This window comes from Diadema setosum, chromosome 6 (genome assembly GCF_964275005.1).
Source record: "Diadema setosum chromosome 6, eeDiaSeto1, whole genome shotgun sequence".
In the NCBI taxonomy this organism is placed as follows: domain Eukaryota; kingdom Metazoa; phylum Echinodermata; class Echinoidea; order Diadematoida; family Diadematidae; genus Diadema; species Diadema setosum.
The window spans coordinates 35,804,466-35,819,714 of record NC_092690.1 but is presented as its reverse complement, the minus strand read 5'-3'; the positions used below and the strand labels follow the sequence as shown (position 1 = coordinate 35,819,714).

Genomic DNA, 15,249 nt, shown 5'->3' with positions numbered 1-15,249 from the left:
ACCGTCGTTTTTGGCCTCTTGCTACCATTTTAAGATAGACGGTGACGAGTTAGGAAAAACAAACAAAGAATTAAAAAACAGACAACGCCACGTTCTGTGACAAATAGCAAGTAATAGTTAGACATGCCACAGACAGTAAAAATTGAATCTCTGATATCTGGAGGTTGTCTTCATACTGCCTAGTCATTCAACCAACATTGGTATACAAGAAGAATTATAGACATAGACACAGAACACAAACATAGGAACTCTTATCAAGATCGCGCTTGAGAATATAGCTATATTGAAATAAAATACAAATAGATTATATGAAACAGTGAATTATACATTCTGTTTTGGCGAAACTCTTTGTATGCTTGACAGTTTCGTCTAAAAACCATAAGAAGGAAAGAAAGTTATAAAAATTTACATGAACACTTTGTATCTAACGTTTTACATTGAAAGCCTTTTCCTAAATCAATTTCCCCCAAACCAGAAAATATTCCTTATGCTATTAATGATTGCAGGCACATTTACAGTAGAAGAGTGAAGAGTAACATTTGTTTTTTTATTACATTTCAGGATTCTGCAACAAACAACACCTATACAGATATAGAGAGAGAGGGAAAGAGAGACAGACAGACAGACAGACAGGCAAACACCGAGGAAGACACCAAGACATCATGGAAGAAACAAAGCCAACCGTGACTGACAAAGACAGCGAAGTCGACATTGAAAGCGTCAAGTGGGCGGAGTCTACCGTCAAACATCTTCTTGGATTAAAACAGGATGAGGCGGAGTTAGCATACGATGATATTGCAAATAGTTATGAACAAGTAAATACATGTATTGGTTATTGACGTCATTGTATAAATATGATTTAATTTGTTTCAGTGTTATGTGGATATCATGAAATTTAGAATAAAACAATGTGGCTTATTTTTATTGCTTTGTTGAGAAGGCTATATTCTGTCCTGCGGTGGATGTTCTTTTGAGTTGGATGTGTACTATTGTTTGGGATCGGCAATACATTTCTTTTCTTTTTGCATCAATTAAGAAAAGATGAGCCACAATCTGAATGACAAATGTCAGCATTGCATTTAATTCAACAAGTTTTACAATTGTCGAGTAAAACTATGGTGTATGTGTGTGTGTGTGTGCGTGTGTTAGGGAGATTTGTACTGCTGAAAGCGGAAAAAATACAAACAATCTGACATACAAACATTAACCTCCAAATTTTAAAACAAAAAGACAAAATCTAAAGGGGATTACGGAAAAAAGAAATTTGAAAAGGGAGAGGGAGGCGAAATCATAGTATAAATTTGTGCTAATACGGTGCAGTATTGTGATAGAACAAACCAGTGTCTTATAGCCTACACATGTTAATCTATTCGTAGCAGTCATTATGAGTTCAAATTACACTTTCCGATTTGATTTTAAAAGGCCTTGATTACTGAATGTGATTGTTCTTCTTTCTACTTCCCAGATTTTAAAGTGTTTATCTTATAAAGCCGACGAGGAGACGACCAACGTGATCCTCCAGATCGTACCGGACAGAAATAGAATGATTCTGGAAGTCGGGTGCGGTACTGGAGTAGTTGGAGAAATGGTATTTCCGTCATTTGTGTCATAAACTAGATAAATAAAAGAAATAGTGTTTTAGTATACACATAGAATCCGATTGCTTCAATCTATCAAACGTTAAAGATAACTCGATCAATTTGTGATCACTGGTCACAAATTTTGTCACAATTCTGTTAGCATTGTTGGGTACATTGCCATATAATTTTGTATGTCTTTGTTTACATATTTCAACAAGCAAGTAAGCAGACAAGCAAGCAAGCAAAGAAAAAACAAAACACCCTCAACACCATGTCACCATAATCATAAATAAAAATGGTACGGAGGCAATCTAAGGGGAGAAAGACACTCTTCTGTATGGCTAATTGCTTTTCTCATTTGCATTCTTAGTTTGCTTTGCTTTTTGTTTGCTATCGGGTCTTCAATATCAGTGGTTTATTACAACAACTTCTAAATACTCATTGCTCAATCATTAGGGCAATGTTAAGTATTTCTAATTATGCAAAATGTGAACAATAGTTATAGTAAAATTGCTTCTAGACTAAACCGTGTTCAAAATAATGATTTAATTGATAATTATGGTTTATTGAAAATAGTCTTCTAGAATAGTTTTATATTTTCGGCTTTTTTTTTTACAAAATGTTTATATCGTAGGTGTTTTGTGATACAACTGACCAACACAATCAATGACAATACACAGTCTATGCATCAGATGCGTTAACTTAAAACATTTTTTTTTTACATCTTTGCTTTCAGTTACAAACGATACCTTTAACAGAATATAGGGTGTACTACATTTTACAAACGGACTTCTAAAGGGGGGGGGGGTTACAACATTAACAATATAACGAGTGTGAGAACTTGCTAATAATTATGACTGAGCCATACGCAAATTGGTATATCAGTAAATACATTATACGAAATCCTTATGTACATGTTACATAGTTTTCATTCTGTGTATCATTACCTTTTCTTTCATTCCTGTAGATGTACACCAAAGGATATCGCAACGTTTATGGTCTGGATATATCGGCGGAATGCTTAAAGCTTGCATCAAAGAAAGGAGTCTATCGTGAAACGATCAAGGCAAATTTTGATGGCACTTGCCATCTCGACTTCACAGACGGTAAGGTTAAATAAACGCCCTCTTTGGGGGAGCATCTCAGTGAAATATGGCTTTCACCTAGATATTGATATCTGTTATACTTTACTAAATACAAGTTGTGTGTATCACGGAATTGGTATTTACGCGGCGCATCGCATGACCCACCCATAGGTAGCCTTTTGCAAAGGCAGCTCGCTCTAATTTCAGCACATGCATACAAAGAGCAATGACTATTGTACATTTAGTCATTGATATAAGGATGCTGATACTATAAACAATACTTACTATGATTTTAGAATGCAAACACATTTATAAACTATATAACATGTCACATTTATGGCACAGACACTATAAGGCTAGGTATGTGCCAGGGATATTGACCAGAAAAAAAAAAAAAAAAAGATATACACGCGGCCACACAAAATATAACGAAAACAACAACAACAACAACAACAATAACAACACAAAACACAGAAATGGAGAAAATGCACTCACACAGCTACTGGACAACGAGGAACGAGGAAAGATGAGCAGGGAAGAATGGAAAAGGAAAAGGAAAAGGAAAAGGAAAGGAATGGAAAAGGTCTGTGGACACGCTACAGAATCTCAAGGACAAGTGAAACAGTGGATTTTTTCATTAACCGGAATTATCTGGTATATATGGAAAGCAAATATTTTGTAAAGTTTATCCTTAAATGTCTTTTAAATCGTTATCTAAGCTATTCCAAAATCTGGGTCCGCTACAAACAAATCTATTTTGAGTGTGTACAGTTCTCACTAAGGGAAGATGAAATTCTTTAGATTGTTCGGTGGGATAGTTATGTACGTGGAATTTACAGTGAAATAAAGAATGAAATATTTTTTTGTAGGTAGTTGCATTTGTAACTAAACATAAATTGACCAAGTTAAAATAAATACACCTCTTTTATTTTCAGGATTTTGTGTTTAGGAAACAGCTTATTAGTATGTGCTCGGATATGAAGGTTTAAAACAATTATGAGCGCCATCGTATGCAAAAGAACAAGTTTGTCTAGCAATGTCAAATATGTCCATTGTATCGATTCCCTCAAGCGAGAATTTCGTAATTCAAATACGGCAATACCAAACTTGAATAAAGCGTCATCAAAACAGAAGAAGGGAGGTAATATTTCATTCTATTGATTATACCTATGTTACGTTACAAATTATATTACAAATATAATTGATATGACACTTCCATAATATCTTATTATCAACACAAACACCTAGAAATTTAATAGACGAAACCTCTTCTCGGGGAGTAGTGTCAAATTTAACATAACCTGGTAATCTATGGAATTACTGAAAAACGTATACTTTGTCTTTTCAATATTCAGTGACAATCTGTTTGCATATATCCATTGTGCGACATTCTTTAATTCTTAATTCACTGTACTAATTTAAATATTAGGGTCAGGGTGGGAATAAAAAAGATTGGAATCATCCGCAAATAATATAACAGACAGTTTACCTGAAGATCTAAAGAAATCATTAATGTAAACTATGAATAACAGTGGGCCTACCAAACTTCCTTGTGGAACACCACATTCGATTTTCTTCATAGAAGAATCAAGACCGTTCACATGAACATATTGAAATCTGTCAGATGAATAACTCGTGAACCATTGCAAGGCTTTTCCACGGATACCATAATGTGATAACTTAGAGAGAAGTATATCGTGATTAATCGTATCAAAAGCCTTGGAAAAGACCAGGAAGATGCCTATTGTATGCGACCTTACGATATCGACCAATGAAATTGGCAGATCAGTAGGGAAGAGTATGAGATTGTTCCATTCATACTAGAGGGGGGTAGCTTTCAAATCATATGTAATGAGTTTCAATCAATCACCATGCACCATGTTTCATATTTGTAAGAATAAGTTCTATATTATTCTGCTTGGAAAAGTATGATACATTTTGATTATGACTGATTTGATAGCATATTATATTCTTTCAGATTCACACAAATAACCCCCAGTCTGATAGACTTATTGCAGCCCAACAGTGCCAGATCTTCTATACTTAGACTAATGTGACAGTCGATCCTATCTGGTGGTATCTCACAAATATTACTACGTACGCCTTCTATTCTAATGAACGATACATGCTCGAAATTGCCTTACACATTTTGCATAGATATTACAACTATCATCAGAAACAGCAGCTGAAATCTTTCGGCTATAAAACCCAAACAGTCAAGGTAACGGTACGTAGCGTATTCTAGTGAAATGATTTTTTTTTTTTTTTTTATAACAAATCTCTGTTGATGTTTCCCGGGGATATCCCCGACCAGGAGATGTGTTGATGAGGTCAAATGGAGCAGAGTGCCTAATTAGCAAACGAGCGTACGAGTGGACCGAATACATATTAATCATGATGTCTCTGAGAAGACTGCTAATATCTAAATATATTGTGGTACCATGAAGACAACAATCAACAAAACTAATGAAGAAAGGTGAAGGATAGCCTAAAACTACCAGTTGATAGTGGGAATCAAGGATCAAACGAATGAGCACTGATACATCTACGACACGGAGAGCCTCTCCACATCATTAAGGCAGGGGGAAAAAAAGAAAAGAAAAGAAAAGAATCTAGCGTGAAAGCACCTCCGAGTTCGAAAAGTATCAGATATGGTGGAACAAACTTAGCACATACAAAAGCCCGGTCATGAGAAAACAACTGAATTTTTTAGCACTAACCGTACAGGAGGTGAGCTTGATGTTTACAGCAGTAGCCAACAGGGGTACATGCTAATACAGGCCTAACTAAAATACACTGCCCTCTCGCTGGACAGTACTTAATCATATACAGAATATGCTCAATTTCAGCTTAATCTGATAATCCCTTCATTGCTGTTGCTCCGGTGGTTTATATCCGGTGTTTTGTCCCTTTCATTGCACAGTTGCCACAATCTAAAAGATTTAGCGCTTGGAAAGAACTCTTTTTCTCAGTTCACGCTTTCCAGAATGTGTTATTTCTTTCCAGTATTTAGGTAGGTTAGGAGAATCCATTATTTTGGATTGAGTTTTACATCATTTTAAAGCTTATAGTCTGCTCTTTCAGAATTTGCCCTTAACTAAATATCCATGTCTGGCGACTTTGTGTTGGTTTTGTAATGCAGGGTCATATACATACACACACACACACACACACACACACATATATATATATATATATGTGTGTGTGTGTGTCTGTGTGTGTGTGTGTGTGTTTGTCTGTGTGTGTATGTACGTACTTATATATATATATATACATGCCTATTATATTATATATATATATATATATATATATATAATGATGAAAATAATAGTAAAATGATTATATACTTATAGGCCTAAATAAAAGTAAAATGCGATATGCATATAAATACATCACCATTTCTCTCCGTGTGCCATAATGAATGATACAGGTTACTTCGACGCTCTTTACAGCGTTGGCTGTTTTAACCCCGGACACTTAAAAGGCGACAGCCTTCCTGAGATGATTCGCCTTACGAAGTCAGGCAAGTGGAGATTGGCACCAGCTGCTTAACCCAAACTATTTTGACCCTTAGTATAGACCCAAGGGGGGCATCATGCCCCCATGTAACCTTTTCTTTTATCGTTTGACATATCATCGTCATATTCGTACTTGGGCAGGGGGACTCATATTCTACATGACTGTTCATTTGAATTTTCTCAAGCTTACCCATGGAGGGCGCTATTCAGTGAAATATTACGAGATACATAGGAATATGGATACATAATATGCTGAAAACATCATTTTTCTATATAATTCCTTGAGCCCCCCAAAATATCTTATTATGGACCAATCATTTTCATATTTGCCACAAATGATAAGCAAGTGGTATCTCATCATTTCTTATTGTTGAAATTTCTCAAAATCACCACATGGGGGCGCTATTGATAACAACAAAAAGAAATACATTATGAGACTTGTGATGAAATGTTTTGGATAGGTACATGTATAATCATTACATTTCATATTTGCATGATACTGTAATTTTGAGTGTGCAGTTTGATAACATGATAATCTAATGATATTACAGGCATAACTTTTGAGAAGGAATCAAAATGACACAAATAAGAAGGACAATTTTGAGAAAATCTTGTTGTTTTCAATCATCTCTATCATATCTTCTGTTTTATGTCTTTGTACCATAAAACGAAGGAAATAATAAGAAGCACATTTCAGGACCATAATTCCTTCACATTTTGCGTCTCATCAATTTCAGTCAAGAGACGCCCATTTCATACAGCGGAATATTGTTAATTGAAATTGGAACAGAAAAAAAAAGATGGCAAAATCTGACTGACATGGTTGTCAGTTTATGGTTGCCATGGCAACTAGCGATATCAAATATAGCAGAAATATTAAAATGTTTTAATAAGATTTTAAGAAAATTCATCAAATTTGGTTGAAATTGGACCAAGGTTAAGAAGTGGTAAATGCAATTCTGGTGGTGGTGGTGGTGGTGGTGGGGGGGGGGGGTGGGTTAATGTGCTGGGATAGTATAATGGTATCATAAAACCCACGACGGTGAGATTTATTATAATCTTTTCTTTTTTTCATGACAGTTTTTGTGCGAAGTTGCAAATAAAGCTTTACGAATTGTAGTTGTAACGTCATAAGAGTAAAACAATCTGTCGAATATAAGTTTTCCTCAAATACGACAGTCATCGAACAATGCATCATTGTGTCTATTCTTTGTTTTTAATGTGTCCGCTCTTTTGTAGTTTTTTCTGGTATATGTACCCAATCCTTATATTCACAATATCATTCAAGGGTGCGTCTTATTACTCCTATACATCCTGGAAATCTGTTTGATTGTGTCCACGATGGCGTGTGTTGCAGTTTCATTTTCTTTTGTTTCCCTTTTTCTCTTTTTTTTTGTTCTTTCCTGTTATTTCATTTCATGTCAGTTGACATTGGTTTCTTTGATTTTGTTTCATATATTTGTTTGTAGTTTAATGAAGCCATTATTTGCTTTTTATGTATTTCTGAGGGTCCCATATTGTACAAGCTTGGCTTTTTAGTGGGACCCTCCATTTCCATTCCCATCCGTGTAATATGCATATGCGTCTGTGCACCTCAAAACGAACATAAAGTCGCACACACTGATTTTGCGTGAGGACTGAAAATAAGTGAAATGGGTCAACCTAGCCGAACTTGACTTTTTCATATTTTCTGAAAGAACGGGTCTTCTTTTACATCATGATAAAATTTGGTATCATAAAACGGGCAGGAAAGTGTGTTTTTTAGCAGTTTATCTCGAATATTGTTGGTAGAATACTGTGATGAGGTGTGTCTTTAGAATCCCTTTTTCATTTCTGAAAAACCTTGTCCACACTCTTCACTTTCAACTCTAATAACTTTTGACAGAATAGTGCTACTGCTTTGAAAGTTGGCATTAATTATTGACAGAATGTGTTAATGAGGCATGCTTAATTTCAGTTTAAGATGATAATACCTTCATTGTTGTTACTCTGGTGGTTTACTTCCTGTTTTTTTGTCCCATTCATCGCACAGCCAGCACGGTTTGGTAAAGATTAAGCGCTTGAAGAGACACTCTAATTCAGAGCCTCTTTTCTCAGTTCACACTTTTCCTGAATTTGTGCTTTCTTTCCAATATATAGATAGGTTAAGAGAGTCCATTTGATTTGAGTTATACATCATTTTAAAGCTTAAAGTCTGCTCTTTCAGAATATGGTCTTCACTAAAAATTCATGTCTGGCGACTTTTTGTTTGTTTTGAGTTGCAGTGTCACATATGTATATACCTTGTAAATGCAATTATGTCGTTACTCATCATCACATGTATCTTGTTGATGTACGTTTTACATATCGAAATTACTACAAATTTGTTTTGTTTATGCAATGAATATAATTTCTCCTGTTTATTTAATGGAAATGAAATTAAAGTTGAACTTGAACTTGTCATACATATTCTATAACATTTTCAACATAAAATAATTAATGGACAAACATGTTATCACGCCATGTCACATTATTTGAGTGGGTCGTCATAAATGTGGACTATGACGTAATGCTAATATCTTTCTTATTGTTTTTAACTCCATTTCATGTTTACCAGTCGTTCATTTGGCAGTCTGTTCAATCAGAAGATTTGAAAATATTCTTCTTGTCAGTTGTTCTTTGTACAGTCTGTTAGTCAGTTATTTTGCAGGCAGCCGCATTAACGACATTGGTAAAGATATTTGATCCTGAGGTACGACCTTGATGACTCTTACATAATATGATAAAATAGATGTGTTCTATCAGATTGAATGGAGAAAAAAAAAACAGAAAATATTTGCATGGACCGAATTTCAAATCACAATTTTTCTATACGTTTTCTTACTATAGGTGGACACATCATCATTACATTAAGAGAGGACGTGTTTGAACAAGAGATAGGTGGAATGGACTTAAAGAGCGCCCTCTTCAAGTCAGTAAACAGTGGAATGATCGTGAGAAAATGTCACCAGAAAGTTTTGTACATCAAAGAGGAAAACGAGAAAGTGCAAGGATTGGCCTTGGTCTACCATGTCGTGTAATCATTCGGTCACGCCAGGACATACACATCCCTGCACATGCGCATACATAATTATAATTATGGTGATTACACCAAAGTTAATACACTCGAAAGATGGCATTTTAATCATCATTAGATACGTTTATTGGTAATGATAAATGACATTCTTTTACCAGACTTACTAATAATAAATGAACTATTATTTTAATCCTCAGCGCCAACCAGAACCAGAAACCCGTCACTTTCAAGCTCGAAAGTTCCATTGGGTTTATTCATTTCAATTAAGCCAAATTTACGTCATATTTTGAATAACCATATTTTAGCGCATTTACAACCAGAGTAATCTTCTGGTTTGATAGCTAATTGTCTAACATGCACCGTACAAGGTAATGAGGTCGCTTCAAACCAGAACCAACAATAGCTAACAACCTCTTACGTCATCCCCGCAACTATCGGTTAAAGGCCTACGGGACTTTATGCTAAGTACATTATGTGTGTCTTTATCTGAATGCAGAAATAATGGAAGACATCAGTAGCGCTTGAGAAAAATTAGGCAGTCTGTCATGTCTGTGTTAAATCAATGTACCGCCATTGTTAGATAAGGAGGCTACAATATATATTTCGTTGTGTTGAATTTTTGAATAAAAAAAATGAAATTAGATTTGGACAATATCAGATGCTATCACCTTTTCAGCCATTAACTCACCTCCTTCAGACAACATGGAAATAGATATAAACAAATGATTATAAAACCAGATACAATGGGATAAATGCGTGCTGTCAACATCAAAAAAGAAGAAGAAAAAAAAAATGATTCTCGTTCTATCTTTCCACTACTGTGACCTTACGGATGTTGAAGACGTTCCATCCTGTAATGACGGCCTGTCAACACCCAGACTTTGAAAATGTGGTAACTTTTGAATTGATTGTCGGTCTTATTCAGACTCCTATGGTCCTTACATGGTAGCATTTTACTGAAATTATACTTAATCCCCCTGAAATAAATTTGAAGATTTTTACTGCAAAACGAGCTAAGCGCCATATTTCAACATTTCAAATAAGTCCATCATCAGAACAAAATGAAATCTCCAAAGTAATAGCTCACTTGTGCATAACAAGAAATATTCTAGAATTTATGATTAAAATATTCTGTTTTTCTTATCATTTTCTTTGTTTCTTAAGTAGATTTGATAACAAATATCTCCACTTAAGAAGAATGGAGTTAGCTGGTTGTTTTGATAAAACTCTTCATTTGTAATTTGCCGTAAGATTACACGTTCATTCGTCAACTCAGGCGCAGCAGTTTCCGACTCTTTTCCTTCTTGTTTCTGTCTCTTGTTTCCTGACAATAACTGAACTTTCTATCTCTTAATGTTGTGTTGCATCATACTAAATATCAGAAATAATGCCACCTTAACTGGTATACTTTCCACTGCTCGGTAATGTTACTTTTTGATGAATTGTGACTATGCACCAAAAAATAAAAAATAAAAACAAGCAAAAAAAAAAACCAACAGAAAGTCACACACCCTGATTGTAGGTGAGGGAGGACTAAAAAGAAGAAGAAGAACAAGAAGAACAAGAAGAAGAAATGAAACGAATCAACCCAGTCAATGTTGAGTACTTGGTATCTTTTATTCTTCTATATTTTGCTAAAGGGTGAAATCACAAAAACAATGGAAAATTGTATTTTTAGCCTTTTTTTTTCTAGAGCGTTCTTTTGAAGAATAGTGTATTTTGCTCTGTCCTGAAAGGCCCCCTTTTATTTCACAAAAAAAAAGAAAACACATTCACACAATATTTTCTCAATGTCTAATAACTTTTGAAAAATTGATGCTACTGCTTTGAATATTGGTATTAGTTATTAAGAGAATATGGTAATACAACATGCTGAATTTCACTTTTATTTGATAGTTCCTTCAGTGGTGTTGCTAGGGATATTTACATTCTGTGATTTATTTTTTGTAACATTCATAATGCAGAAGACGGCTTGGTAAGAGTAAGCATTTGAGTAGACTCTTTACTTCAGAGTCTATTTTCTCAGTACGCACTTTTCCAAAGTGCTTGTTGTCTTCCCCATATTGAGATAGGTTAGGAGAGTCCATTCAAATCGACTTATACATCATTCCAAAGCTAATCAGGTATTTTCTTTCGGAATCAGCCCTTAACTAGAAATCATAGTCTGGCGACATTTTGTTGGTTTTGTGATACAAAGTCGTAATTATATATTCGCCTTTCATTTTGTCTGCAAAATAGAAGAAAAGTACCTTATAGAAGCAGGAGGAGGAGGAGGAGGAGGCTGGAAGATGATAAACCGGAATTATTCGCAAAGGCCTTAAAGAAGATTATTTGAGACACAGGATAAGAGAAATAATGATATCAAAGGAGGATGAGAAACCACTTTAGAAAATAAAAGTATTGATTTTGATAAGAAGGGGGAAAAAGACGGAAAATAAGATCGAAAATGAGAACAGAAACTGAGTCGTAGTGAAAGGATGAGAAACGAAGGGAAACATGTTCTTCATAATCATCAAATTTGGCCGGATGTAAAATCTCTTTTTACGCCCATTCTCTCTCTTCCTCCGTGTAATAGATTACTATCGTATACGCAAGTTATTTTTGCCAGACTGTTCAGAACTACTCAGGAACCAACCTTTTAGAAAAAGATTTTTCATTCATCTCTGAATCTATGAAATCCTGACAAGAGCTTTGAAGTGCTTTCAACGATGCGTCGTTTATTATTATTATTATTATTTTTTTTTTTTGTCGAGCCCACCGGAGGTGTGTGGCGACTGAGGGATCGCCTGCGGCGTCCGTCCGTAACGTTACAAAAACTTGAATAACTCTCTACTGAGGACTTCAATTTCAATCAAACTTGGAGGGAAGAGTGGTTATGCAAAGTTACACATTTTACCAAACATAAAGTACACCTCAAGGTCAAAGGTCGCAGGCAGGGGTCAATGAACTTTGATCTATAGTGGCTCTCCGTAATAAACCAGTTATATTTCAAACAAAGAATTAACTTTTTACAAAGATGCATTTCCGTTTTCCCTACGTAGGGAATGTCTCGGTAAACCCTTATGTAATTTGCAGTTGTTATGTACTTAATCCAGCTCTTCGCTGATGACTTTCGCTTGTATTTCTACTCCTTGACACCATGTAAACAATATACATTCATTTAACGGTTTCTTGTAATTTTGAATTATTTTAAAATCATGGATCACAGAATACACAAAAATTCGATAGACGTTACTAATACTAGAAACAATAAAAAGGTAGTCATTTGATACATGAATGTAAATCTGTCCCGCAGGCCAGAGTAACGAAACTGCCATCTTCCATGATGCATTTCTTCCTCATGCCTTAATCTGGAGACCCTGTGCAATAATACGCACTTACCATTGATTTGAATGATTGATTGATTTGTATTTATTTCCACTTTGAGCTCAAAAAGATATGAAACAAACATAACTAAGTTACAATCATTATTTCAATAATTACTATACTAAAGTGTCAAGCTTGTGGGTCACATAGGCCTATGTCTAGTGTTGAGCTCGTAGGCATGATCCTTTGATGTCTAGCTCGCTGGCTATAATATGACTATTGGGGTGACTCCGTTTAATATTAGGATTAATAGGATAAATATTCATATACCTGGTTGGCCTGTTTTACTTGATATCGAGCCGCGATCACCCAATGTCTGTCTCTTTATATGACTCTTTAGTTGTTATTATGACTTGGGTTGGTGTCGAGTTTGTAACGTTCATCCAAGTGAGATACGCATCATATGCATGTACGAAGTGCACTAAATCATGTGCACGTGAATATAGCTAGAGTGAGACATCCATATTGAGCTTGGTTGTTGTATTATCATTAATTTGTTTTGCTGACCATGCGATATTTTTTTTATCTTAACAATAAAACCAATATAAACAACCTCAAAATATTTCATATCATTTAATATATAATAACTTTTGAGCTGTCTGTTTTCTGTGTTGCGATACATTCTCGTGCAATGAAAATACCGCTTGCCTTTGACATATTAACTCAAAACAAGTCTAAAAAGTCATAAAAGTCGGTGCTTTGGGATGAGTGTGTGCCCTCAGTAGGCTTCAATAAGGACAATCTTGGTTCTGATTGGCGAGATTTCTTCATTCTCCTCGTCAAACATGAATGCGTTCATTGTTTTCATGGATGGGTGCCTTACCTGTCCGATACAATTAATGTCTGGGAACGTGGCATAAGTCTTTCAATGTACAACTCCACTCTGGATATCATGCCGGTGGGTTTGAATTCTTTCCAATATATCTACCACCTCATCTCAGTCATAACCGACGGATCAGAAACAGCTTTGTGTCAATAAATTTCTACACGACTGACTGACGCGGCTGTCTTGCTAGTCCTCCTCACCCGCAATATATTGTGAATCTTTGTCTCTACGCGGCAACAGGCAGATTTTGGTCGCGGTCCTGTGTGGGAAAATTTCGATGTGTGCACATGGAAAACCAGTATGTCTCATTTTTTTAACTACAATACCCACCCATAGGCATGATGGGAACATAATTATTGTACCTGTAATAAGAATATTGAGTGGTAATAAAATACATGTATGCCGCACCATTCAATGGCGTGTCCAATGTTCTTTTTTTTTTTCAAACTTTTTAGCCCTCCATGGGCTATTTTATTACCTCCACGTCAACATATCAAGTACAAGTCAAAATATTCAACCATAATCTCTCTTTTTTTTTTCCCTTACATTTCTCCGGTAAACATTTACACAAACACATGTTGGAGTGACTGCAACTTTAAACTGAACCTGTTGAGAGTACCCGGTACAGAATAAATATATCTCTCATCTGCATAATGTTCAATAATTTGTGTCATCATAGAGTTAAACCAAATGTGTTTTTTTTTTTAGCTTTTGTGCAAACAGTTGTTGCGTAATCAAAATCACAGCACAATTTAGAGCGTCACTTCTCTTTCCTTTAAAACCAAAAATAATATTTTCCAGACTAAACTTTACTAGTACCGAAGATGTTCATCATCGTGGTAGTAACTGAAGGAAATAAAGCTGATCTTCTGTCTCGCGAAGCGAGGTAAACACGAAAAAAAAAAATGAGTACGACGTTTCGGCAGCGAAATCTGCTAGTCTTAAAATGCATGATTGTAATGACTTTGCACTACAAAACAACAAAAGAGTTGGTAGACATAAACTTCTACTTAAGATAGATTCTAAAAGAGCAGGCTCAAAAACCTGAAAATGATGTGGAACTCAACGCAACTGGACTATGGCTAGACAGACTAACATCAATGGATTGGAAGAGGTTCATCGTGGTGAAGAATGAATGAAGAAAGTAATCAGTTGTCTCACGATGTGCAAACGTTGAGAGGTTGCGACGTTTCGACTGCTAACTGCTAGTCTTCGTCAGGCAATGAACATAGACTTCGCTGTGTGCGGTTTATATAGCCGCGAAACGTTTGCACATCGTGAGACAACTAATTACTTTCTTCATTCAGACTAACATCGTCATCATCAAAGTTGAGTTCTGTAGATGTTGTCCCTAAACTTCAGAATGTCGACAGAAAATAGACACGATTCTCGCACACGTCGTTATTGCTCCAGGTCCTGGAGATGGGGAGATGGGAAACATTTTTATCTTTATTTTTTGGCGTGATTGAGCTGATGAATGCCGTCGAATCAGTTAGAAAAAACAACAACAACAACAACAACACCAACAGCAAAACAACAACAGCAAAAAACAACAACCCAGGGACAAGTTGCATTTAAACATGCGCTTTGTGTGTTGTGTGTGTGTGTGCGTGTGTGTGTGTGTGTGTGTGTGTGTGTGTGTGTGGCCGTGCATCACAAAACCTACGACAAATCGCACTTGCTGATTTTGAGTGAGGAGTCAAAAATAAGTGGAACGGGTCAACCTAGTCAATCATGAGTTTCTCATATTTTCTGAAGGAGCAGTTCTTCTTCTACATTATTCTAAAGCTCGGGATCATAAAGCAAACGGGAAATTGTG

The 15,249-nt window shown here is 35.6% G+C and overlaps 1 protein-coding gene across 1 annotated transcript; it reads left to right on the top strand.

Annotated features, from left to right (window-relative positions):
- Nucleotides 1-662: 662 nt before the first annotated feature.
- Nucleotides 663-9,242, top strand: LOC140229761 (uncharacterized). The gene is made up of 4 exons (XM_072309996.1): nt 663-815; nt 1,466-1,588; nt 2,548-2,686; nt 9,052-9,242. The coding sequence occupies exons 1-4, from the start codon at nt 663-665 to the stop codon at nt 9,240-9,242; spliced, it is 606 nt and encodes a 201-aa protein (XP_072166097.1).
- The last annotated feature ends 6,007 nt before the right edge of the window (nt 9,243-15,249 follow it).

What these genes read in the sequence shown, in the direction of transcription:
- LOC140229761 (XM_072309996.1), top strand. Translation starts at nt 663, where the DNA reads ATGGAAGAAACAAAGCCAACCGTGACTGACAAAGACAGCGAAGTCGAC. An exon ending in CTGGAGTAGTTGGAGAAATG is followed by an intron (nt 1,589 to 2,547) that starts GTATTTCCGTCA and finishes TCATTCCTGTAG; the next exon opens with ATGTACACCAAAGGATATCG. An exon ending in CCATCTCGACTTCACAGACG is followed by an intron (nt 2,687 to 9,051) that starts GTAAGGTTAAAT and finishes TTCTTACTATAG; the next exon opens with GTGGACACATCATCATTACA.